The sequence below is a fragment of the Vulpes lagopus genome, chromosome 2, assembly GCF_018345385.1.
Source record: "Vulpes lagopus strain Blue_001 chromosome 2, ASM1834538v1, whole genome shotgun sequence".
Lineage (NCBI taxonomy): Eukaryota > Metazoa > Chordata > Mammalia > Carnivora > Canidae > Vulpes > Vulpes lagopus.
In genome coordinates, this window is record NC_054825.1 from 105,149,075 (window position 1) to 105,174,699 (window position 25,625).

General features: G+C 51.1%; 1 protein-coding gene across 3 annotated transcripts in view; it reads left to right on the forward strand.

Moving 5' to 3' along the window:
• The window catches only part of TMEM181 (transmembrane protein 181), a 75,222-nt gene that overhangs the window by 18,037 nt on the left and 31,560 nt on the right, over positions 1-25,625 (forward strand). The window contains exons 1-4 of one of the 3 annotated variants that reach the window (XM_041744370.1): positions 4,140-4,255; positions 16,058-16,161; positions 22,895-22,950; positions 24,942-25,032. In XM_041744370.1, coding sequence (XP_041600304.1) covers positions 4,248-4,255; positions 16,058-16,161; positions 22,895-22,950; positions 24,942-25,032 — 259 coding nt within the window. In that variant the 5' untranslated portion in view covers positions 4,140-4,247. Of the gene's footprint in view, positions 1-4,139; positions 4,256-10,758; positions 10,778-16,057; positions 16,162-22,894; positions 22,951-24,941; positions 25,033-25,625 lie in introns of those variants that run through there. The other 2 variants (XM_041744371.1, XM_041744369.1) reach the window with 2 other exon arrangements.

Consider the following 25,625-nt stretch of genomic DNA (forward strand, 5'->3'; position numbering starts at 1 on the left):
CCAGACGCGAAATCAACCAGAACCTTGATCTCGGACTAGTAGCCTCTAGAACTGTGAGAAAAAACTTACTGTGGAAGCGATTTAGTCTATGGTATTTTGTTACTACAGCCTGAGCAACTCACACGACGCATTAGAGAGAATCGCAGTAAGCCATTTGTTTCCTTCCTATTTAACTCCAGGCCCAACTAGAGCATGAGTATTTGATGTTAGTCACTGTTGATTATTATAAAAAGGCATAAGGGGATCACTACAGTATATCTACAAAATGCTAGACAAATGTTCATTGTTAAATTAGGAAGTGAGTTTGAGTGTCCCAGAGTAGACAACTAATTTCCTAGCGTATCAAGAACATTTGCAGATAAGCCGCTTGAGCTGTTGCCATTGGCCTTGAAAAACAGCAGTGAGTGGGAGTCAGCAAAGTACAGACTGGTGGACTTGACTTTGGTCCAATTTTAGAGAAAATGATTTAAATGGATGGTTTGCAGGCCCTTAGAAAATGAAATGAATGTTAGGCATAAGTGGGGTTTTTTCTAAGAATACATGCTATCAGACTAATCTAATTTCTGACTTTTTGATCTTTCTTGAAACAAGGCTATGTTTCAGATACGTATATACTCACTGACCTACTGGTCCAAGTCTCCCAATTAAATGGGATTACTGGGGAATCCTGCAAAACATTGTAAAGATGGATTTTAGAAGGCTTTAAAAATAAGAACAAACAAGTTGATAAATGTGGGCTGCGTGACTCTGAGGTTAGAGAGACTATATATACCTAATGGCTTGTTTGCTCCTGGTCTTTGGTGGTCACTCTGACCCTGTCACATTCTTCAACACTTGGGACCCCAACACTGGAAGAGCATGAACTTGGGGCCAGATCGACCTAGGTTCTTACCAGTGTCCCTGAGAAAATCACAAACTCTCTTTAAGGCCTCAGTTTCCTATTTGGAGAATGAGGATAATGACCATGGATAACTCCTCAGGTTCCTAAGACAATTTATTGGTTCAGGCCTTCGGCTTCACAGGTGATTGGTAATTGCTGGTTCTTCTCACTGGAAGGCACGACCCCAAGCCCAGGAGGCGTCAGGAGAATGGAATAACGAGCTGAATGGGCGGAAACTGCCATAATACCAACTCATTCTCAGGCTGGTACAGACCTCATCTGAAATGTGTTCCATTCTGAGCTTAGAGGGGAAGCTTGTTAAACAGAAGCATCTCAGAGGAGGGGGCCTGGAGGTGAACTGGAGGAACTTCCTGTGAGGGGCGGCTGACAGGTTAGACACACTTTCTCCAAGAAAGGGCCTGGGATGTGCTGGGTGCCTCTCCCCTCATCATATACACTATCACTGTGCTTCTGTTTCTTTTCTTTTCTTTCTTTCTTTGTTTCTTTCTTTCTTCTTTCTTCTATTTATTTTTTAAAGATTTTATTTATTTATTCATGAGAGAAAGAGAGAGGGGAGAGAGAGAGAGAGAGGCAGAGACACAGGCAGAGGGAGAAGCAGGCTCCATGAAGGGAGCCTGACATGGGACTCGATCCCGGGTCTCCAGGATGAGGCCCTGGGCCAAAGGCAGGCACTAAACCGCTGAGCCACCCAGGGATCCTTCTGTTCCTTTTCCATCACAGTTTTAACTGTGTCATTATTCGGTTATTATCTGGGGGCTGTGTCCTCCACCAGAAGATAAATTCCAGGTGGACGGGGATTGTCTCAAGTATTCGCCTTGTTTCCAGAGCTGAGGGGAGTGCCTAGCACACACCAGGCACTCAGTGTTGGAAGAGCACATAAATGAAAACGAGAAGGATCTAAGTGATGCTGGGCAGCAGATCAAGGGAGGACCGATGTCAAGTAGTTACCAGGAGGGGGTTTGGGTCTCAAAGATGTCAACTCTTTTTCAAACCTGGAGCCATAATGAAAACAGCAAGGGGTCTGTGGGGCGTCTCAGCAGAGGCCAGGCAGCTGGCACAGTCTCTGGAGTAGGCGTTTCTACACCAGAAAAGACTGCCCCAGATTGGAGGTGAAAACTGGCTGCCTCCGGGGAAGTGCAGACACAAATGTGTTTGGGTTAGTCCTCTTGGAGTTCAAAATATTTTTTAAAATTAGTTTCCAATACTTTAGACTTGGAAGGAGTCACATGAAAGTTGTATCTGAAGTCAGTCTTTCAAAGGGCTGAGTGCAGCCCCTTTAGATGATGCACGCTCTGCTGCACAGCGCCCACCTGGCCTCTGCCCCATTACCTGCCTGACCTACAAGCACTGATGTTTAGGTTCCCTGGCCTTGCTGCCGTGAAGACCCCTTTTCCTCCAACTGTCTATGAAAAGGATCAGAGGAATAATCTTTTGTTGTCATTTTTAAAAAGATTTTTTTTTTATTTATTCATGAGAGACACAGGCAGAGGGAGAAGCAGGCTTCCTGCAGGGAGCCCGATGTGGGATTCGATCCCAAGACCCAGGGATCACACCCTGAGCCAAAGTGGTTGACACTCAACCACTGAGCCACCCAGGCTCCCTGTTGTCATCCTTTTAAGAGTTGTTGTTTAGAATTCAGAGTGGTCATGGACTTTGTCATTATTACTCAGTATTCAGTCTGTTGTTTTGCCTGGTGTCCCCCGCTTCCCCCCAGTTTTCCCCCAATTTCTCGAGCCCCTCCCATCTCCAGATCAGCCCAGACATTGAGCATTCGCTCTCCTGTCCAGTCCAATCCCATCCCAGGTGAGTTGGGTGCTCTTCCTCCCTGCCACCGTAGCGATCTGTGCTTGTTACTTTTGGTAACTGACCTCGCCTGTAAGTTTGCTGAGGGCAGGAACCGAATCCTGTTCCTGTTGGTGTCCTCCTGCCAACACCAACAAGCTCGTTGGCAGCTTAGCACATGAACAAGGAAACATTAGGAAGAAAGCTTGAGTCTTTTATTTTCCTCAGTCAGATCGACTTTAAACCCATAGCAATAAGGGGACAGGGGACATTTTGACAAATGCTCAGGGGAATCTTGGAAATATCCCAAACCGTGGCTTCCCTCTATTCTTGATTACAGAAATTTAGGACCGTGAGCGAAGATCTTAGATGGAGAAAGTGCTTTTGGTCAGCTGATCTCTTCACACTGTATAGAAAACTTGAACAGGATTGGCCCCTGACACTTGCTCCTATTCAGCACCTTAGCAGGACCCAGATTTGCACCATCAGCGATGTTTTCAGCTCTGTGGGATGTGGGGTGTGGGATCCACACCTGCATGCTTCCTGAGGGTCCTGTGCTTGCACCAGCGATGGAAAATCTGCATGCTCTAGTAGGGGGTTGCAGAAACGACCACAAAGAGCCTGGAAAGGTCTCCTGGCATCACTTGGGGGGTGTCAGAGGTTTGCTCTGGCTTTTAAGCTCTTTGGGTCACAAACTTCACTTTGAGAATTTGGAAAGTGATAGATCTTCTCCCCAGAAAAAGGCTGACACCTACAGTGCCTTTCACACAACTGTAGGGCGCTCCTGGGCTCATGCCCTGATGAGGACCCCGGAAGCCACAGGGTGAAGGTTTTAATGTGCCGTCTCCTCAGCCAGTAAGAGTCAAGTCGTTCGTTCATTCATTCATTCAACGAGTAAACCCTAGACTGAGCCCACCCACAGCTCGAGGCCCACCTCCGTCCGTGCTCTTGGGGCGCAGCCCAGGTAGAGGCGCCGCGGGATCCCCTCCTATGGGCCAGTGAGCGGGACAGTGCGCCCCCTCCCGTACCCTGCCCCGCTCCTGGGTGCACCCCACCTGCTCCCGCCCCCACTTCCACCCCGGCCCCTGCCACACCCCGCCCTCGCCCCTGCCCCCTGCCCCCTGCACACCCCGCGCCCCCGCCCCCGCCCCCGCCCCGTGGCCCGGCCTCGGTCCTCACCCCGCCCCCCACGCCCCAGCCCCGCCCCCGCCCGGGGCCCGCCCTCGCCCCGCCCCCGGGTCCCCCCCGCGCCCCCCGCCGCCCCCCGCCTTCGCCCCGGCCCCTGCCGCCTGCACACCCCGCGACCCCGGGCCGTGCCCCCGGCCGCCCTCGCCTTCGCCCTCGCCCCGTGCCCCGGCCCCGTGCCCCCCCGCGGCCGCCCGCGCCCCAGCCCCCCCTCCCCCCCGCCCCGCCCCGCCCGCAGCCGCGCGGTCGCTTCCGCGCACGTGACGCGGGCGGTGCGTCGCGCTCTGACGAGATCCACGGGGCCGGGGCTCCCGGCCGCTGTCGCTCGGGCTGCGGCGGCCGCGGCTCCTGTGCGGCGCCGGGGGCTCGGGGCGCGGCGATGGAACCGTGAGTGCCGGGCGGGCTTCTCCTGGCCGCGGGGGGGGGGCGGGGGGCGGGCTCGCGGCAGCCGCGGCGGCCCCGACGCCGGGCCCTCCCCGCACGTGGCGCTCGGACCCGGGGGGGAGCGGCGCCGGGGCCTCGCGGGGCGGCGGGCGGCGGGCGGGAGCAGCAGGGCGGCGGCGGGGCGGGGCGGGGGCGGCCGGAGCGCACCGCGGGCCCGGGCTTGCTGGCTACCGGCGCGGCCTCCCGAGCCCCTCAGCGCCCGCCCTGCGCACCCCGCGCGGCCGCTGCGCTGTCCGCACCTCGGTTAGGAGCGCCCGAGCACCCCGCTCGGCCCTTGCGCCCTAGCCCGGCTCCGGGGGACAGACGCGCTCTCCGCGGCCTTGGGGTGATGCTGGCGCGCCGGGAGCCCACGCCGGGAGCCCACGCCGGGAGCCCGCGCCGGCCGCTCGGACCTCCGGGACACGGAGTTTTACGAGTTTTAATTTGCTGACTTCGGGCCTTATTTCCTCTGTGAAGTTCAGGGACTTTATGTGGAAAAACCTGTCCAGGGCCCCGTAGACGCCGTCCCTAAAGCCGGCCTTTGACGCAGCGGAGTCACCTGGGTGCCTCCCAGGGGACATCCGGGAAAAGAGAGAGAGAAGGTCAGAAGTTGAGCGCCTCAGTTGCAAAAGCGTCAGGAGTCCCAGAGAAGGGTGCCTGGAGCCTGTGCGCCTGGAGGGCGTCGTGGCACGTCGTGGCAGGAGGTTGCGAGAGCAGGTTCCCGCGCTGACAGGCCTGGGGGCTCTTCTGTGTGCTGGCAGCTGTAGGGGCGCCGCCCTCGTCCCTGACTGGGGTCGCAGAGAAGAGGGGACGGGGGTGCCAGAATGCAGACACATGTGATGGGGGAAGGCCTTTTGCCTCCTGCTTCCTCAGAAGGCTTGGACTCTGGTTAATCCCTTCAGCACGGGAAGCCAGGGTGGCACAGGTCAGTCCTAGGTGGATGTTTTAAGGGTCTTTCTTTCATTACCCCCCAGGCAGCAGGGTGTTGGCTGTACCCACCCTGCACGACTCCAGAGGCACCATTCATTCGCGGTGGACGTCAGTATGTATGCTTGGAATGCGCGTGAGGTAGCCTTCTGGAGTTGTGCCTTGTGACCCCGGGTCACAGTGGCAACTCGCATGTTTCAGTTTCCCTCACGTAGCCGGTCTCCTTGGGTCCGCGCAGCACGGCAGCCCTGGGTGGTGTATGGTGGTGGATCTCTTACGGAGACAGGAGAGGCTGAGGGCTTGAAGGGGCGTGGGCCTCCTGGGGAAATCCCGTGCTGTTACCTGATGGGGGACTAGCCCAAGTGGGAGCTCTTAACCAAAGGAGGACTTGTAAAGCCACAGTTTGAATGAAGGATCTTAGTGGGGTATTCAGGTTTCTCCTGCTGTGGCACAGTAGGCCGCATGATGCTCTTCTAGAAGCCATGCGGGGTTCTGTTGAGCCAGGGGCCGGGTGGTGGGATGTGGGTCTCCGTGAGGCCAGCCAGCCACCATTGTGTAGCGTTCAAGATGACATGAAAGAAGTGGAAGTCAGAAAAAGCCTTTGGCACACATAAAAATCTTAGGAGAAAACAAGCCTGAGGATCTGAGGCATGTACTGGATTCAGGCGCCTGGTGGGGCCACAGTGCTCTCGTTACCTGATGTGACAGAGAGCCCCATGGTGAGAAAGCTGAGAAGTAACAGGAATGGGAAGAGAAGCCAGAGAACGAATGAGGTGGGGGAGAACGGAGGAGCAAAGAGCCCCTGGGGGAGGGTGGCTTAGGGGGTAGGGGCTGAGAGTGGGGCCTGCTCGACCCCCCCTGACCTCCCTGCGCACGTGCAGCCTGGCCTATTCTTTTCAAAAGAGCAGGAGAGATTGCTATCAAAACCAGTCAGGATAAAGAGTTCCTGGTTCTTAAAGTTCTAAGCTGAAGTTTCCCGCAAACTCTGCTCCTCTTCTGATAATGCCAAGGAAGTGACAGGTGCTGGGGGTTCAGGAGGAGAGGCCGGTCTAGAGCCCAGCAGAGCAGAGCAGAGCGTGTCTCAGACCTTTGCTACGGTGACTTCCTGTTTGAGCCGCAGCCCCGCACGTATTTGAGATTCCTCAGGTTCAACTGTTGCTTTGCTTTTGCATTTCTCTGCAGACTCAAATATGGTGGGTGTTTTGTGTGTGTTCCTTGATATTTACAACCAGTTTTTATTTTTATTTTTTAAATAGATTTTATTTATTTATTCATGACACACACACACACACACACACACACACACACACACAGAGGCAGAGGGAGAAGCAGGCTCCATGCAGGGAGCCCGACGTGGGACTCAATCCCGGGTCTCCAGGATCACGCCCTGGGCTGAAGGCGGCGCTAAACCGCTGAGCCACCAGGGCTGCCCTACAACCAGTTTTTAAAGAGCACGTTTTATGTATGTCTCTTTCATCCTGGGTGCTTTTAAGTGTAGAAGTGTATTAAGTAGACTCCTCTTCTGTCAGCAATGAAGGGATGGCACAAATAAATCAGCACCAACCTTGTTGTGGTTCTGTGTCCTGGGCCTTCCGAGTGGCACAGTGCTTGAGGGGACACCAGGCCTGGTCAGTATCCTCTTCTTGTAACTACGGAGTTTTTTATGATTGCATCTCTTAGGGACCTTTTTTTTTTTTTTCCCCTGAACCAAAATGATCTGTAGAGCTAATAAAAAAATAAATACTTAACCCTGTACCAGATACTCCTGTGAGCACCTTCTATGCCCCACTTCATGTGATCCTCACAGCTACTCTCCCCATGAAGACGTTTCTCTTAGCATTCCCATTGTTACAGATGACAACACTGAGGTGCAGAGGAGTCACATGAGTCTTCCAAGGTCACAGTACATCACAGGGCTGAGACTGAAGCCTGAGTAGTTGGCTCCAGCGCCCATGTTCGTGACATAAACGCTGCCACCTCTCAGTAACAGGTGGCAGTGACCAAGCACTTAACAAGGGCTTTTGTGTAATAGCCCATTTAATGATCACAGCAACTTGGGTGGCGGGGCAGCTCAGTGTTCTGAATTCTATAGCTCAGGGAGCAGCGGTCCTGAGAAGAGAGTGGCCCACCCCGGGTCATCCTGCTGGTCACGGTGGAAGGCCTTCCAGCCCGGCGATCTGCCTTCGGATCCCAGCCGCTTCCCCACCGGATGCGCTGCCTGGAGCTGGGCCAGGGTGCTGCTGTTGGCTGGCACCTTGCCTGAGCTGGCCAGTGTGTGGCTGGCTTCCTTGCTCTCTTTGCCCTGGGAGGGGTAATCAGTGGCCTAACTACCGTGCTCCTGGGTGCCAGTCATGGGCTTGCAGCCTGGCGAGGATACATATGAATTGATGGTTCCTTGAGGAGCGTGGAGGAGCATCTTGTTCATTAAAATCTGTATTGAGGTCGTCGGGCCTTGAATGTTTGCCTAGTGGCTTTTTTGATTAGGGTAATGATCGATTATTTGTGATCTATTCAAGTTTGAAATTGGAATATATTCAGATATATTCAACATATTTCACCGATCGAAATGTCAGCGTTTCTTCTTCTGTTCTTCTCCTTCGAGTTCTTCTTTTCAAAACCCATTCAGTGGTAGGTTTCAAAAGGAAGGATTTTGGTGAGGGAGCCAAAGAGTGAGAGTGAGAGCATGGTGGGCCTCCTTCCTGCCTCTGACCTCGGGGGTTCAGATCCCACCTCCACCTCCTGCTGACTGGGCCTCAGCAGCAAGACTACCCCCCTCCCCTCCCTGGGCCTCTCTTTTCCAGTGTGTAGAAGGGCTGATAATACCGGTGCTTAGGGGAGGACGTCGGCCCCTTTCTTCAGTTGGTTGCGTTCTGGAGCTAGAGGAGGGAGGCACTACATTGTGGATCCTCAGGGATATTGGTAGGATGAAAACAGGGTTTTTTTTGTTTTTGTTTTTAAAGAAAAAGAGGAAGGGGAAAAAAAAGAACTATTACTTCTGTAACAAGCCTGAGTTCTTCCTGGGTGTGTGCTGCACTGTCCTGGGCTCTTCATGCTTTCATTTATGCCCCGCAACGGCCCTGGGGGGGGGGGTACTCTGTCTCCGATCTACAGGCGAGGTGCTGGGGCCCTGAGAGTGCTCTAGCCTAAGTATCATTGTCGGCCTCGAAAGCCCAGGGAGGCGGGATTTGAAGCCAGGCTGACAGGCCGCAGGCCAGTGTGTTGGGCCACAGGAGAAGAGATTATTTTTATACAGATGATGAAAGAAAAACAAAATCTTCGCTTGAAACATGCAAATGCACTGAGAGATTGAAAGTCCCTTCCCACCCCCCAGATGCTAATTTTTAAATTCTAGAGTGGGAAATCTGGGAATGCATTGAACACGCAGCAAAATCTGTGATTCAGAAATATTCTCAGTTTTACCTACCTGCTGTATCGTGACTTGATGAGACCAGATAAAATCCGTATTTATAGAAGTGCTTGAGCCTCCTGGCTACTGTTTTCTCCTGCCTTCCCCGAGGTGCTGGCCTTCACTGGGTTCTGTGACAGGCTGAGATCTTCCATCCCATCTTCATCCGCATCCCTGAAAGCGCCCTGAGGTGTTTTCTCGAATTTTCTGCTCTGCCGCGTCTGTCCATGTCAGGGTTGTTCTGCCCCAGGCCCATAAAGGGGCTCATTGAGTGTGTGCCTCCCCCATGGTTTGTCTCTAGTGCTGTTTTATCAGCTCTTATGGGGCCTGCGTGGGAGGGGAAGTGTCTAGCGGGAAAGTAATGTTGGCTGCAGCAGTTCTGGAGCGCTCGCAGCCCTAATGGGGACACTGGCTTTCCAGCTGGCTGAGCAGGGCCCTGACTGAGGGTGTGGGCCGAGGGGAAGGCACTTGCCTGGAGCTGCTCTGGCCAGTTTCCAGATCCAGAGGGCAAAGGGCAGGGCCATACAAAGCATTAAAAAAACGACAGTGGGAGAAAAAGTTGGAAGTGTGCCATTTAGTGGTCTCTACTTGATCATAGCAGGGTGAATATTAGAACATGGAAGAAACCAGAGTAAAGCCAGGGACAAATGGATACAAATGGAAGGAATCAGTAGTGATTGGACTAAGGCATCTCTAGTTCATGACCTGCCCTTTGTAAGGCTCAGCGCTGGGCACCGAGAGGCCAGAGGTGGCACTCCGGGTTGGGAGCTTGGGGGGAGCCTGTGAATAGTTGTCACCCGCAGTGAAATCTGGGAATGAGGGCAGCCCGGGTGGCTCAGCGGTTTAGTGCCCTCTTCTGCCCGGGGCGTGACCCTGGAGACCCGGGATCGAGTCCCACGTTGGGCTCCCTGCGGGGAGTCTGCTTCTCCCTCTGCCTGTGTCTCTGTGTCTCTCATGAATTTAAAAAAATAAATAAATAATAAAATCTGGGAATGGGCATGAGCCTCCTGTCCTGCACCTGAGGAGACAATGGCCTTCTCAGAGAGGTTGGGGGAAGCCTCATGGGAGGCAGGCCCCTGGCTGGGCCGGATGGGTACCTGGGGCTGGAGGGAGGGGAGGGACTCAGTGACTGTCCTTAGAAGTAAGAAGGCCAGCGTCTCTGTGACGAGGATGGGTGGTGGATGGGTGGTGCCCGGCTCACATTCTTTTTTTTTTTATTTTAAAGATTTTGTTTATTCATGAGAGGCACAGAATGAGAGAGAGACGTGGGGTGGGGCAGAGACACTGGCAGAGGGAGAAGCAGGCTCCATGCAGGGAGCCCGACGTGGGACTTGATCCCAGGGGCCCCAGGATCAGGCCCTGAGCCGAAGTCAGCGCTAAACCGCCGAGCCACCCAGGGATCCCCACCCCCCCACTGTCTCACATTCTGACAGGACGGTCCCAGGTGCTTTGAACTGAGAAGTTTCTATATAGCTCTGTGACTTAGGGACCTGAGTTTCATTTTTAATTGTGGTTTTTGTTTTCTTTTTTTCGGTAGGTGTATCAAAGGGGAAGCTTTTAGTTTCAGTAGAATAGTCATGAAAAGTGGCTTAAACACAGGGGTGTCCAGGGTTAATTTTGCGGCTCCGTGGCCCCGGTGGCCTGAGCAGTTTCCGTCTTTGGCTCTTGGCCCTGGCCTGCTGCAGTGTCCACCTTCTTCTGTGGGGTGTGGCCGCAGCCCCTTGGACAGCACTTACCTGCACAGCCCTGCCCATCGAAGACACGGCCAGTGGGGGAGTAGGGGGGGGGCTCTTCCCTCCCAGTCTTCCCTGCATTAGGCCTGGAAACCTCTCAAAGGGCCTGGCTGGTTTCCCTCAGGCTCTGTGCACTTGGGGGGGGGGGGGGCGGGCAGGGAGGGCAGCCTGGGAGAGTGAGGCTAGTCCCCCTGGTAGGGGAGCGGGGGAGGAGGGGACAGCCAGCCAGGGACTTCTGCCCTGCCCCAGAGAAAACCCCTTCATCTCCTTTTTTTTTTTTTTTTTTTAAGATTTTATTCATTTATTCATGAGAGAGACACAGAGAAGCAGAGACACAGGCAGAGAGAGAAGGAGGCTCCATGCAAGGAGCTCGATGTGGGACTTGATCTCGGGACCCCAGGATCACGCCCTGGGCTGAAGGTAGATGCCAAACCGCTGAACCACCCAGGGATTCCCCAGCTCCTGCTCCATCTTTAGAACAAAGTGAGGAATTACGGTGGGAAAGTTGTCTCCAGAGAAACACACGTAAACATGTCACAGGCGTGCCAGTGACAATCGGTTGTGAAGTGTCTGGCTATCACTCGCAGTGGTAGAGAAGCCACTGAAGAGTTCTGGATTAAGAGTAAAAACACCTGGCTTCCAGGGCAGCTGGGTGGAGGGGGGAGGGCAGTGCCAAGGCCAGAAGCAGGAAGGCCAGGGAAGGCTGCTTCAGTCCAGTGACACATGGCAGGCCTGACTGGAGAGCTGAGGAGGGCCGAAACTCTACATTTTGAGTATCATAGATGTGGGGAGTGAGGGGAAGACACAGGTCCCAGAGGACTGCTGAGTCCTGGGCCTGAGCCGCTGGAAGGTTGGAGAGGCCACTTCCCGGGGAGGGGAACACTGCAGCCAGGGTCAGCAGAAGATCCAGAGTCTGGCTTTGGACACGTCACACTCGAGCTGCCTACTGGATATCCCAGGGTGATGTCAAGTAGGCCTTTCCCGGCAGTCTGGGCCTCAGCTGTGAGCATGGAATTGTTCGCACCTGCAGCGTCTCTAAAGCCTGACACAGGAGGAGGTCACAGGGAGCAGAGCTGAAGAGGGAAGAGAGTAAAGGGCAGCACCGTGCAGCTGTGTCCCAGCAAGACCGTGATGACGTCGGTCCGGCTGCAGAGAGCCTGCGTGTAAAAAGAGACATGGGCCTGGAGGGAAGACTGGCGTGTGGGTCCCCTCTAGAGGAGAGAAAGGAGGGACAGCTGTCCCGAGCTGGCAGGGTTTTGCTCGAGGCCTTCCTGCTCTGGTTATCCAGGGAGAAGTTTCCACCAGCTGCTGTGTGTGACTCAGCCGGGCTGTTGGGGAAAGGGGGAGTCCTCTCCCTGCTCCCTAGTAGCTGACACCAGTTTGAGGGAAGGACATGAACACTTCCGAGGTAACCAATGAGAGTTGAGTAGGTGTTTCCGTGGGTCTGGCATCCATGCAGATAGACAGGCCGTCGGTCTCCAGGCGCTCCAGGCGCTCGGCCACGCGGGCCCTGTGTGCTGGAGAGGTCTTTAATGGGGGAGACCGCGAGAGGCGAAGGGCTTCCTGGAGGAGGTGGGACTTACAGGTGATTTCGATTTCGGTGATTTGGTGGGGAAGAGAGAGAGCGTCTCCCGTCCGGAGGGCGGTGTACGCAGGGGTTGGTCCGGAGTCCAGCTCGACCATGGTGGGAAACAGTGTAGGCATCGGATTCGGATGCTTGGTTTGAGTGCCCCTCAGCCTGAGCCCTCATCTGGGGGTTCTGGAAGGGGTCAGACCTTCCTCGGAAGGCAGCGTGATGACCACCGCAGGTTGTGCTTCGCCAGGCTTATGTGCCGCGTGGTAGGAGTCATGGGGACGGGTTTGGGGGGACCTGGGATGCCATGAGGGGGAGTTGAGCCTTGACGGAGTGGCTGTGAGGAGCCAGAGGCCTCCTGTGTGGGGCAGCAGGGCAGCAGGTCCAGCGCCGCGGAGGACGCGTCAGGGAGGCTGGTGCGGTGACCGTTCCAGGAGTGGTGGGGGGCCCGGGCCGCCGAACTCGGCCCGGCGCCCCCTTCCTGGCCAGCTGCAGCAGCGGGGTGAGTGAGGGACCGGCATCCACAGAGGTGACTCCAAGGTTTCAGGATGTGGAGAAAGCGTAGAGGCAGGAAATGGGGAATGGAAACAGCTTTTTCATTTGCTGTTTTGTGCCTTAATGGGTTCAGTTTTAAACTTATTGACCATAGAGTGGTGTGGAGTTCTAAGTGAAAGCGTCCTGGGTCCTGGGGGACACTGCCTCAGAATGGCATCAGGGGCCAGGCAAAGGCTTGGGGACGGTTCCTGGAGGTGGGGAGGGGGAAGTCGGGGATCCCCCTGGGGCTGGAGAGTCTACCAGAAGGGGTGGGGGACAGTAGAGGCTCATGTGCAGGATGGGTTGAGGCTGCTGGGTCAGAGGCCTCCTGGTAACGGCCTGCGTGCCTTTTCTGCATCACATATCTTGCCTCTGAGCGTTTACAGAACATTCCTTCTGTTGGTGGCCTGATCCTAGGGCGTCAGGGCTGTCACGGAGACTTGCCTGGGCTGCTGGTTAATTTAGGTCAGCTGGGTTGTTAGAAACACATTGGTGTTTCAGGTGGGAGGTGAAGTGGGAAGTGGGCAGAGAAATGACTGATTTGGGCAGGAAGTGGTTGTGGGACAGCTGGGACCAGGAGACGTGAAGCAGCAAGACCAGCTGGGGTGGTGGTGGGAGGGGGGCTCTACCCTCCACTGCTACTGCCACTGCTCCTGTCTTCATGTTGGCATCTTAACGGTTTTGCTACTTTGACTGAACAATACTGTAGACCTGTGATTTGTCTCGACTAGGAAGATATTCCCGAGGTTTTAGAAGTCTCTAGATTTTTGGCGAAGCGCTTCAAAGTTTTTAGATGCGAAGTTGAGAGCAGAAGGAGCCCTGGGGAGGTGGCGCCATCATGCGGAACCGAGCTGTCTTGGCGCTGGCCCTGGCCCACCGTCCCTCGTGACTGGAGGGGGGTCTCTGGACCCCAGACCCCCCCCCCCCCCGGCATGAGGACACCTGGAAAGGTCTCCTGCTCGGCAGGAACCCGAAGGTAGCAGAAAGGCGGCGCGATGCCCAGCCGATGCCCAGCAGCCTGGGGCGTGGACGGGGTTGTGCCCGGGGACGTTTCCGCGGGCAGGGCACTTGCTTTGCTATCTCGGTGTCTCTCTTCCACTGAGTTGGGTGAGGCCTGATTTCTAAACCAGGAAAATCTGTAATAAATTGGATGTTAAGTGGCCGTTTTAAGGAAGGGGGGAACACTGGGCTTGTACTGAGCCCAGAGGGGGGTTTGCACAGCGCCCCCGGGTGGGCACGCGCTGCAGGCACTCGGCCTTGCGCTTTCCGCGGCGCTGCTTCTCTGACAAGTCAGCGAGGATGTGTTTTAATTAATAGTGCGTTTTAGATATCAAGATTTAAATATAATTATTCTGTTTTTCTCTGCTTCTGAGTAACCTCTCCTGGGCTCTCACCTGTGCCGGGAGCCCTCGGCGCCCCTCAGAGCCTCAGCACGGGGTGGGGGGGCACGTCGCCCCGAGAGCGGCAGAGTGGGGTACCATACGTGACTAGGTGTTTAATGTTTAAATAACGAGATTTACAGAAGAGTGGTAAAGATAGTAGAGTGTCCGCATGGCCCTCACCCAGCCTCCCCTCCTGCCGGCGTCTCCGCACCGAGGCTCTGTCACACCCGAGAGAGCCATGTTGGCGTGATCTTGTGAACCACAGACTTTCTCGGCCTTTTCCCCACAGCTAGTCCATTTAGCTTTGTGTAATGTGTTTTCAAAGTGAAAACGCCCGCGCAGCTGCACAGAAGTCTCCCTTCTGCAGGCTGTGCGGAGGGACTGCGTTATTAGCCTCCACACCTGGGGACAGCAGAGCCACGACAAAGAGGACCTTGTTCTGGTGCCGGCCCCGCTCCCACAGGGCTTTCCCCAGAAGCACAGTCGTGGAGGCGGGTCCCCTCAGCTCTTCCTGCTTGCTGAGCCTCCTTCCTGGGGACCGGCAGTTCCTGCCAAGGGACAGAGCTCTGATGTTGTCCCCGTGTGTAAGTTGAACGGGTTGGGCTTCCTCCCTGAGGTCCTTTCTGGCTCTAATATTTTAAAGCTTTCAGGCCTCTTAGAATCTTTAGGGTCCAGGGGCACCCGGGAGGCTCAGTTAAGTGTTCAACTCTGGGTTTCGCCTCAGATCGTGATCTGAGTGATGAGATCGAGCCCTGTATCAGGCTCTACACTCAGCTGGGAGTTGGCTGGAGGTTCTCTCTCTTTGCTGCCCCCCCCCCCCTTGTACTTTCACTCACTCTCTAAAATAAATAAATCTTAAAAAACCCACACAAAACTTTAGGTTCTGAAATCAGAGTTGGGGTTAGGCTTCTTAACCCACTGGCTCTCATTTCTCTTGCAGAGCAGGGTCATTTGTGGGTTGGCCTTTGGACCTGTGTCCCCAGGACAAAGACAGAGGCACTCATTCCTTCATTTCTTCACTGATGCCGTCATTCTGTGAACCACGGTGACACAGAGCCCAGGGTTCACTGGCCCAAGGCCTGATGGATCCTGCTGGGGAGAGCCAGCTGGGGAATCAGCAAAGCCACGTCTGAGCAAAGGTGGCTTATGGGCCCCAACCTTTGCTCCCAGATATTGTCCAGCTGATTTCCTGCTCAGGAGCTGGAATCTGCAGCCGTGGAAGGAAAGATTGCGTGCACACAACACCTTAAAGCAAATAACCTTTCCTTCCGTTTCAGTTCTAAGCCCTGTTTTCCCTGTCCTTGGGTGTGTGTCCTGTTCCTGAGGCAGGAGAAATTCCTCCTCCTCCTCAGCTCCCAGGACCAGGGAATGCCAGAGGAATAAAAAAAAAATGTAAAAAGCAAAACCAAACCTCCCCTCCCATTCTCGTCTCTTTGGATTTATGGGCCTCCTCTTTAGGTTATAAGGCGGGATCGGCTGCTTGCAGGCCAAGCCTCGCCCGCCACCTCTCTGTGGGAGGGTTGAATCGGAGCGCAGCCATGCACATGTGTGTACATCATGTCTTGCTCTCCACACTGGTGTAAGTCATAGAAGAGTGCGGGCAGCCTGCTCAGTTGCATCCACAGCAAAACCCACAGCGAAGGTCAGGCTGAGCTGATGCAGGTGAGGGGTTGTAAGGAACCCTGGACAGGAGGAACAAAGTTGTGGGCTACTGGAGGACTGGGTGGGAAAATGCGTGCTGGTGGCCCTACAGTTCCCAGTCTGGGCTTGATTGTGCCAGCTAACCATTCAGGCTGCATGTTTGTGTGAGGAGGTCAGGGTCCTCTGTGCACTTGGGCTCCCCTCTGGCCGCTGAAGGTGGGGGCGTGTAGAGGGGGTTCAGCCACCGTGTGTGTGGTGCGGTGAAACGTGCCTTCAGTGAGCCCTGAAGCCACAGCACACTGTCGTGCCGTGAGGAGTGGGGTCTGGCTGGTCCCATACGGAAAGGGTGGCAGTCTACCCCTGATGCCCCAGAGAGTCACCCTCCCTGTAGTAGTCACCCAGGTTACTTGGGCAGTTTTGTCAGGCGAGTCACCTGGGTTTAGAGTAGGTCCGCTTCCGAGGTGGGGAGAGGGTAGCCAGACGCAGCCTGGGGATGTTGCTGGTTTGGGGAGGGGCCTCCTGTGGATTCCACCACTGTTGCCTGACCCTCACCCACTGGCTTCTCTGCAGGTTGGCACCCATGCGGCTGTACACGCTCTCCAAGCGCCACTTTGTCCTTGTGTTTGTTGTCTTCTTCGTCTGTTTTGGCCTGACCGTCTTCGTTGGGATCAGAGGTAAGGTGCAGTTCTTGGCCATTTTATCATTTATAGTTACCTTGGTGCATGCTTTTAGAGCCCGGGCAAACTCTACCACTTTCTGTCTCCTGCTAAGGGCCCCATGGTGGAGGGTGAAGCGCCGCTTCATTCTGAACCCACTGGGCAAGGGGTGACCCTGGTCTTGCCCCTCATAGCAGCCAGGGCTTGAGGTTAACTTGGCAGCACCAGGTGGCCCTGACTACGTACCTTTTGTTGGACAGTCAAATGTTTCTGTAGAGGCTCCTGTGCTCAGGACCCAGCCTGGGCACTAGGGAGTCCAGGACACACTGGCTGATGTGGGCCACAGGCCATGTAAACTATCCAGGGCAGCACATTCTTGGGTTGTGGGGAGGCATGAGACAAGCCTGGGCTGACTAAGTGGGAGCCGGGAGGCTGCTCTGATGATGCCCTGAACTCTTGGTGGGAGGGAGCCTGCAGATCGGCTTTGGCCTTGTGTTTCAGGGCCCCAGGTGCCCTGGGGTTTCATAGCATGTAATATGAATGGGAGAGACACTATAATGACTTTAGCTTCAAAAATGCCTCTGCAATCATCCAGTCCAACCCTATTTCACATAGATGGAAAACAGAACCAAAGAAGTTGGCCCATTTTCATAAGGTTCCCAACAACCCAGTCTCTTCAGCCCTGTCCAGGGGGTAGGAGACCAGGACCTGTGTAGGTTGTTTCTTCTTTCCCTTTTAAACATCATATTTAGTGAGCACGGTTTCTGGCAGGTGTTTATTTAATTACAGCATTTCATATTAAAGTATGGATGACATTTTAGGCTTAGCCTGTCCCAGAGGCACTTGTGCCTCCAGTGGCTAGTGTCTTAACCTCAACTGGTCCTGAGCTGACGACTGGCCCCAGGAAGCTGGGGGTGAGGGTGGTGGTTTAGGTGCTGTTTGCCCGCTGATGATGAACGTCATGGTGACAATAGCAGCTGTAGCCAGCCTCCTCTTTGCCTTCATGTGAGGTCACCAAGGAATAAGTTACATTAATTCTGGCACAGGATATATCAGTCATCTTACTCGATTTTCATAACTGCCCTTTGAAGATTGGTAGGAGAAGCATTGACAGCTTCATGATTGGAGTCCCATGGGACCTCAGCCAACTCTTGTTTCCCTAATCCACTGTCTGTTGCAAATGTCTGTGATATAGTCAGCCTTTTCCATTCTTGCAAAAATGAGGTGATGCACCCAGGTTGAGATAAAAAAAAAAAAAAGTCAGGATTCCCACATCCCTTTCCTTCTTCCCAGCAGGTACTGGTATTAGGATTCTCCAGAGAAACACACCAATAAGATATGTGTAGATTCCAATAGAGAGAGATTTTTTGTGCCCATAGGGTCTTCTTGGGCCTGACCACATATGTACTGCTTCCATTTGATGATGGAATGCTGCCATGCGTGCCCAACTTCATGGCCCATGGGTCAGATAACACCCAGTTCATGATGGGCGGCTCAGTTCTCACGGTAACTTGGGCCTGTGGGTAAGCGTTTAGTCTCTACTAAGGCTCAGTAACAAGCCAAGAGCTGTGTCTTCTAAGAAGAATATTTATCTATGGAGAAGGGCAAGGCTGTACTCCAAAGTCCCAAGAGCCTACATGAAGATTCATCTATAGAGCCCTGCCAAAGGCTCTAAATGGCATCCCTATCTTCTGCTGACATTTCAGACACCTTATATGTGCCAGATCATATGGCCCCCACAGTAGGCAGCTTGGATGGCAGCCTGGACTTGTTGGAGAGCCTTCTCTTATTCTGGGCCCCACTCAAAGCTTGCACCTTTTTGGGTCACTAGGTAAATAGGCCGGAGTATCATACAAAAAAGAACATGTTACCTCCAAAATGCAAAGAGGTGAGGCCCACTAGGCATTGTGCCTCTGTTTTGGTTGTAGTGTCAGCCAAATATAACAGTTTATCTTTCATCTTAGAAGGGATAGCTCTACATGATGCACACCATGGGACCCCTGGAAATTTCACTGGGATAGAAGGCCCCTGAATTTTAACCAGATTTATTTCCCATCCTCTGACATGCAAGTGTCTTAACAATGAGTTTAGAGTAGTTGCTTCTTCTTGCTAAGTCCAGTCAGCATAACACCATCAATGTGATGGACCAGGATGATAGGTTGTGGAAGGGAAAGATAACCAAGGTCTGTGCAAACTAAATTATGCTATAGGGCTGGAGAGTTGACATGCTGTTGAGGTAGGATAGTGTAGGTTCTATTGCTGGCCCGGCTTCTAGTGGGCCTTATTCTCAGGGATGAAGAAAATAGTATTTTCCAGATCAGTAGCTGAATATCAGGTACCAGAGGATGTGTGAATTTGCTCAAGCCGATATAGCAGCTATAGTTGTAATCACCACCTGATGAAGCTTATGGTGGTCCACTGTCCTCTCCAAGATCTACCTTCCCTCCCCCCAGGCCAGGTAGGCGAGCTGAATGGAGATGTGGTGGGAATCTTTCAAGTTCTCAATAGGAACATGGATGTCTGTGGTCTAGGAATGTGCTACTGGTTTTGATTGTATTTTTGTAGGTAGAGGCTATCCTGGTGACTTCCATTTGGCCTTTCCCACCATAATTGCCCTCACCCCATAAGTCAGGGAATCAGTGTGGAGGTTTTGCCAGCTACTGCCCATATCTATTGCAATATACATTCTGGAACTGGGGATTGAGCCGTAGGATGGGTTCAGGGACCCACTGGGGCCATTGTGACATGTACTTGAGCTAAAACCCCGTTGATTACTCTGATGAGTGGACTACACTGATGTTTTGGGTTTCCGAAAATTGGGGTCAATTCAGAGCCAGTGTCCAGGGGATCCCAACATGTATTTCCTTTTCCCCAGAATGCAGTTATCTTAGTAAAAAAAAAAAAAAAAAAAAAAAAGGGCTGTAGTTTCCTCTGGGAGAATGATGAGCAATCTACATTTTTGCAGTGTACTGGGGTGCTTTCTTAAGGGGACCCAGTCTTCCTTTATTCATAGGGTGTGGATCTGTAAAGAGGCTTAAATCTGGAAACTCTTGATCGGCTGTGACTCTCTTTTTATGATTCAGGTTAGACTTTTATTCACTTGATTTAGACTTTTCTGCTTACACAGATCAAGTCAGACCTTAGTAGGCTTCCTGTGTATTTCACTTCTAGGAATGTCATAGCGAACCAGCACCACAGGTCTGTGCAAATCAGACTCTTCTGATTGTTGCTTTGTCTTGTCCATTACAGTAACCAAACCCACCTTGCTTTTGCCGGGTGAGTGCCACTGCTAGGCCCCACCGCTCCCGGGATCCAGTTACTCCCATCGCACTTTGTTTCCCAGGTTGAGTGACTGTGGTTCCTACTGCAAGGTCTGGCCTACAGAGTGAGGCAGTTACAGAGCTCTTTAAGGATGCTGGGCCCCCTCAGAAATTTATTCCTCATAGTAGTGGTAAAAGCTCTGTGTCCTGGAATCTCCTACCCAGCCTTAAATGACAAATCCACCTCAATGTTCCAGTCTCCCTAAGCCTCTGAATTTCCATTAAATCAAGGCAGGTGTGGCATTTCTGATTTGCTCGCTGGGGGCCAACTTTGGGTCCATGTTTTAACCAGTCAATTCACTGTTAGAGCCCTTCCTAACTCCTTGATCTCCAGCATGCAATGCAGAGTCTCTGCTTAGTGAGGCCACATCCACAAATTCAGCCCAGTCCAGCTTTATGTTCCTTCCACGTTTTCCCACACCCTTAGTATTCATTCCCAAACATGTCTCCCGGATTTCTCTCTGTATAAATCAGAAAAATTCAAGTAGTTCCTTTGGAGTGTAGTGCATCTCCTCGTGGGTCATACTTTGTACTTCACCTTTGGGGGCCTGCTGGGACTTGAGCCTAGTTATTGTTCTAGAAGCAGAGAGGGCAGGTTGCTGAGCACAATCTGCATCGTTCTTCATAGCCCTCAGATCGTCTCCTTAGGTAAAGCTGGCTTTCCACCTCAAATGGAGTTGGAAAGGCTACTTCTGAGAATGGGGAGAACTCTTCCAGTGACAAAGAAAATGCATCGAAATTTAGTAGCTCTGTGCCCCCAACTCTGTCAGGATCTTCCCGTACGTTCGCAGGCCAGGATCACACCACTCCCCAGCCAGTGCCGTCACTTGAATATTGAAGCGACCTGCGAGGCTGGTGTTCAGCTTGTGTTGTCATTCAGCCAGCTGCAGGATAAGATTCTGGGCTTGATTTTCAGCACTCATCCCTGTGGCTGCAGGAGATAAGGGTCTCTGTCAGGGTGCACAGAAGCTGTCAGGGTGCACAGAAGCTGTCAGGTCTTTTACACAGCATTGGAGCTGAGAATTCAAACCCCTGAGCTTGCCTTTTTTTTTTTTTTTTTTTTTTTTAAACCACTTTGTCCAGGGACATTAGGAACAACCGGCCAACCTCATTCTTTGTTTTCTAAAAATATTCTAAAATACCATAGAGTCACTTAGCTCTTCCTTATAAGTGGTTGATTAGGAATATCCAGTGGGGATATTTTGCATGTTTTCATGAACCACCAGTGTTGTCTTTACTACTGGACATAGAGTTGTTATTATCTTTATACCTAATCAGATTAGAGAACCAATTCCAGAAACCCCAGAACCAATATTAAAGAACTCTTCCTCTGTAACCACTCTTAGTACCGAATTCGGTGTTAGTCAGAAACTGAAGCAACAGGAGGTATGAATATGGAGATGGAGAGAGGGAGGGAGGAAAAAGAGGGGCAGAGGTGGAGGGGAGAGAGAGATTTATTATTATTTTTTAAATATTTTATTTATTTATTCATGAGACACACACACACACACACACACACACACACAGAGAGAGAGAGAGAGAGAGAGAGAGAGAGAGGCAGAGACACAGGCTGAGGGAGAAGCAGGCTCCATGCAGGAAGCCCGACATGGGACTCAATCCCGGGTCTCCAGGATCACACCCCAGGCCGAAGGTGGAGCTAAACGCTGAGCCACCAGGGCTGCCCTGAGAGAGAGATGTATTATAAGGAACTGGCCCACATGATTATGGAGGCTGAGAAGTTCCAAGATCTGTAGTTGGCAAACTAGAGGCACAGGAGAGCTGAATGAGGTCCAGTCTGTGTCTAGAAACATGAATAGCAGCTTGAAGACCGAGAGCAGATAATCCCCTTACTCAGCCTTTTGCTCTGTTTAGGCCTTCAACCATTTGGATGAGGCCCACCCACATTGGCCAGGGCAGTCTGCTTTCCTCTGTCTACTGCTTCAAATGTGAATCTCATCCAGAAACACCCTCACAGAAACAGAATCACGTTTAGCCAGATATCTGGGCACCCCACAGCCCAGTCAAATTGACACAAAATTACCATCCTAAGTCCTCTGGTAACCTTATAAGGATTTCGGAATGAGAGTGGACCCTTAGCAACCACTGGGTCAGTCATCCTCATTTGCAAATGTGAAAACACATTCAGAAAGCCAAGTTACTGGAGGGTATTATGCTGAGTGAAATAAGTCAGTCGGAGAAGGACAAACAGTGTATGTTCTCATTCATTTGGGGAATATAAATAATAGTGAAAGGGAATATAAAGGAAGGGAAAAGAAATGTTGGGAAATATCAGGAAGGGAGACAGAACATAAAGACTCCTAACTCTGGGAATCGAACTAGGGGTGGTGGAAGGGGAGGAGGGCGGGTGTTGGAGGGGAATGGGTGACGGGCACTGAGGCAGACACTTGATGGGATGAGCACTGGGTGTTTTTCTGTATGTTGGTAAATTGAACAGCAGTAAAAATTAATTTAAAAAAAATTAATAAATTTAAATTATATGCCCCTATTGGGGAAAAAAAAAAAAAAAAAAAAGAAAGCCAAGTTAGCTAAGACTACAGTCTAGACTTTTCTGACTCCTAGTTCTTAGTTCTTTCTGAGAAAGCAGACTGCCTTATTTTTTGGAACAGGGGTTTGCTCATATTGTGGATCTGTTTAAAATAAGCCTCGCTGTGGGTGCAGACCTCCTTCCCACTCAAGGACAGCTTCCTCAGCATTCATGAATGAGTTCTGAACACATGTCGCTGCATTGGTTATGAACTTGTTACATGCTCATGTGCATGCTCATGTATTTCCTCTAAATGGAGGCTCCTTGGTCACTGAGGCGGCCCAGCAAACTAGCATCACAGCTGAGAGTGATTTTAGAACAGATTATGTTAAATTAAAATCTGCTTCACACTGCTTTCCTTTGAAGCGAAAGCTCTGAAAAGTTACATTGTATGATTCCATGAAGCTTATATATCTGTTATTTCAGGAAAAAGCTTTGGGTATACATTCATACATTTTATGCTTTTTTATATCTTGAGCTTAATATTTTTGGAAGACTGGATTAACCAGATGAACAGATAAATGTGACTTCATTTTTTAGCAGAAATCTTTATACTTTACAAAATATATAGATGACATCTGTATCATGGATAGTTTCTTGGATCCGAGTACTAGAAAGTGAACACTCATTGGAGGTGAAGGAGAGGTTTTGGCATATAGATCCCGTGTGAACCACATACAGGGTGTGATGGTCACACTGTGTTCACCTGTGTTGGGAATGCAGCAGAGTGGGTGTGGTGTGTGTTTTGTGTGTTTCTGTCCTCTAAGGACAGACCAGGAAAATAAGAACATCTGTACATGAGGCGTGAATCTTTCTTGGCATTTGAAAAAACAACAAATTAATTATAGATATAACCTGCTTTTCTCCTTCTCTGTTACACTTTTAGGGCCCAAAGTGATCCAGACTTCTGCAGCTAATTTTTCACTAAATAATAGTAAAAAGGTAAGAGTGGGTCGAAGGGGTGGCTAGCAGGGCCCTATAACCTTACAGGTCATTCAGAAATGGTCCTGCTCAGAGGGTCCCTGGGGTGCACCACCCTTGCTAAGCTTGCTGCTTGGGCAACACGCATGTCTCCTAGCACTGTCACTGCTGGCCTCTGGGCTCTTGTTTGCCAGAAGGACCTTCTCTGCCACTGTAATAGCGCAGCACTGGAGAGGATGGTGCTGTCAACCTGGGGAACAGCAGTTCTTTTCCAGATGCCCATTGACTCACCTCGATGCATCACACCCACAACTCTTACTAGACTGGAAGTTCCAACACTGCTCCCGGAGGCATCTGATGATTTCTTACTATATTTACTCAAGTTAATGTGGTCTCCACGTTGGTTTTCTAACAGGAACAGGGTTTTTTTATTTTATTTTTTTAATTTGAGGGAGAAAGAGCACGCACACAAGTGGGGGGAGAGGCAGAGGCAGAGGGAGAAGCAGGCTGCCTGCTGAGCAGGGAACCTGATGTGGGGCTCCATCCCAGGACCCTGGGATTATGACCTGAGCCGAAGGCAGATGCTTAACCGACTAAGCCACCCAGGTGCCTCCAGGATTGGTATGAACTCAGTTTATTTTTTTATTTTTTATTATTTTTTTTATGAACTCAGTTTAAATGAAAAAAACCTTTTTCTTTCTTTCTTTTTTTTCTTTTTTAATGTGTTGATTTTTTCAACATCTTTAGAGAAAAACAAAGGTCCATCCAATTGGAGAATTTCAGTAATCTTTAATAAATGCTAACTTGTGAGAGACCAAACAACTAAACCCTTTTCTTGTTCTGCATTTCAGACTGTATCTTTATAAACTGAATGCAATTGTCCCATGTTCTCATGGCACCATAACATGTTTGAACCAGATTATTTGACCCCAAACATCCCTGTCTTCCTTCTCCTAGCTCTCTGGAAGGTTTTTACCTTTATGATTTTCAAAAAAGCAAAAGGAGGAAAATGTCCTAAAACTTAACCTTTTAATTCTTCTTACTCTTGTTAGTTTAAAAGGGCCGTCTGGTTAGTCTGCTGACATTTGCATTTCTTTATTTTCTTTACCTCTTGCCCTGAGGATATCTGATTTGAAGAGGTGCCCCATGGGGTTTCCTGACCACAGTTGGGTCTTTTAAAATTTCTTTGTCTCCGGATGTAAGTCTTTTTACTTCTGACACTGAAAATAGCAGCAGTCCCACCAAACTGACTTGCTCCCAAAAGATCAGACTCCCTTCTGAAAGATGATAGACTATCCTCTGGTAGGTTTCAATGCCTCACGGCTTTGGGCAAGCCTTCAGTCATGGAGTTTCCACCAGCAGTAAAACACAGATACTACATACTTATTTTCAAAGACTGTGCATTCAAATAATGCATTTCTTTGGCCTTGGATGGGTAATCTTAAGCAATATTCTCTCTCTATCCCATGGCTGCTAGAAGCCAGTAGTATAGTTCTCAGCACACATTGCAGAAGTATCATTGGCAATATGTCCCTTCTAATTTTTTTCTCCAGAGCATTAAGACTTTCCAAAAGCTGAAAACAATACCCCTCAAATAGCAACAGACCAGGCATACTAGTACTGAGGAAATGATGCTTGTGAACATGAAAATATAGGCTTGGTGTCCTTTATTGTCTTATAATATGTCTCGTCATGGTACTTTTAATTTTTTTCTCCAGGATGGCTTTTTCTTGCTATTAAGTAGGCCTGTGGTCCCAGGGCTGTGGGTAGTGGACATTGCCTGTTTAGAGGTCTTCAAGAGACAGAGGAGATTGCAATAGAAAATTGATCTTTAATTTTTCTGGAAAGCAGAATTCTACTTATATTGTCTAAAGGAAAACTACCTGTTTCTGTTTCAAAGCTAACACAGACCTTTTTTACTAAATGTAAATTTTGTACATTAACAGGAGGTATTTGGTGGACTTAATGAAAAGGTCAAATGGATTACTTAACTTTTTTTCTTTTTGCCTTAGCTGAAGCCAATTCAAATACTTTCAAATCCACTGTCTACATATAATCAGCAACTATGGCTGACATGTGTTGTGGAGCTGGATCAATCAAAAGGTATGAAGCCTGACATTTCAGAACCGTTTTTCTTTGTACAAAGCACCATATCTTAAAGACTGAGAGAGCTTTAAAATCTTTGAACGAGTGCTCAAAGATGGATCCCAAGGATGCTCATTTTTCTTTATGATAGCAACAAATTGGAAACCCTCTAAATGTCTGCCATTGTCTTCCAGAGAAAGTTAGGATTCAATGTTCAGGGAGCACCGGTCAGCTTAACTCAGTGGATGTAAGGCTGCTGGGGCAGCCTTCTTCCATGGGGTTCAGGAGAGGATTAAGTTCTGATGCCCCTGTGGCAATGATTCTGTCCCCTAGGGACAGATACTTGGGCCGTTGTCACCATTGGGGTGGAGGAGTGCTACTAGTATCTAGAGGGTGAAGACCAGGGCTGCTGCTGAACATCCTGCAGTGCTTGCAACAGCCCCACAGCCAAGGATTATCTGGCTTCAAAATATCAGTGCTGCTTAGGCTGAGAAACCTGCTCTGAAGCATCCCAGTCTGTAAAGCCTCAGCTCTGCTCGTCTGGAGCAGCACTAGTTATGTGCTGTCTGGAGAGACCTGAGGAAATGGTCACCCACTTTATTTTCTGTGTC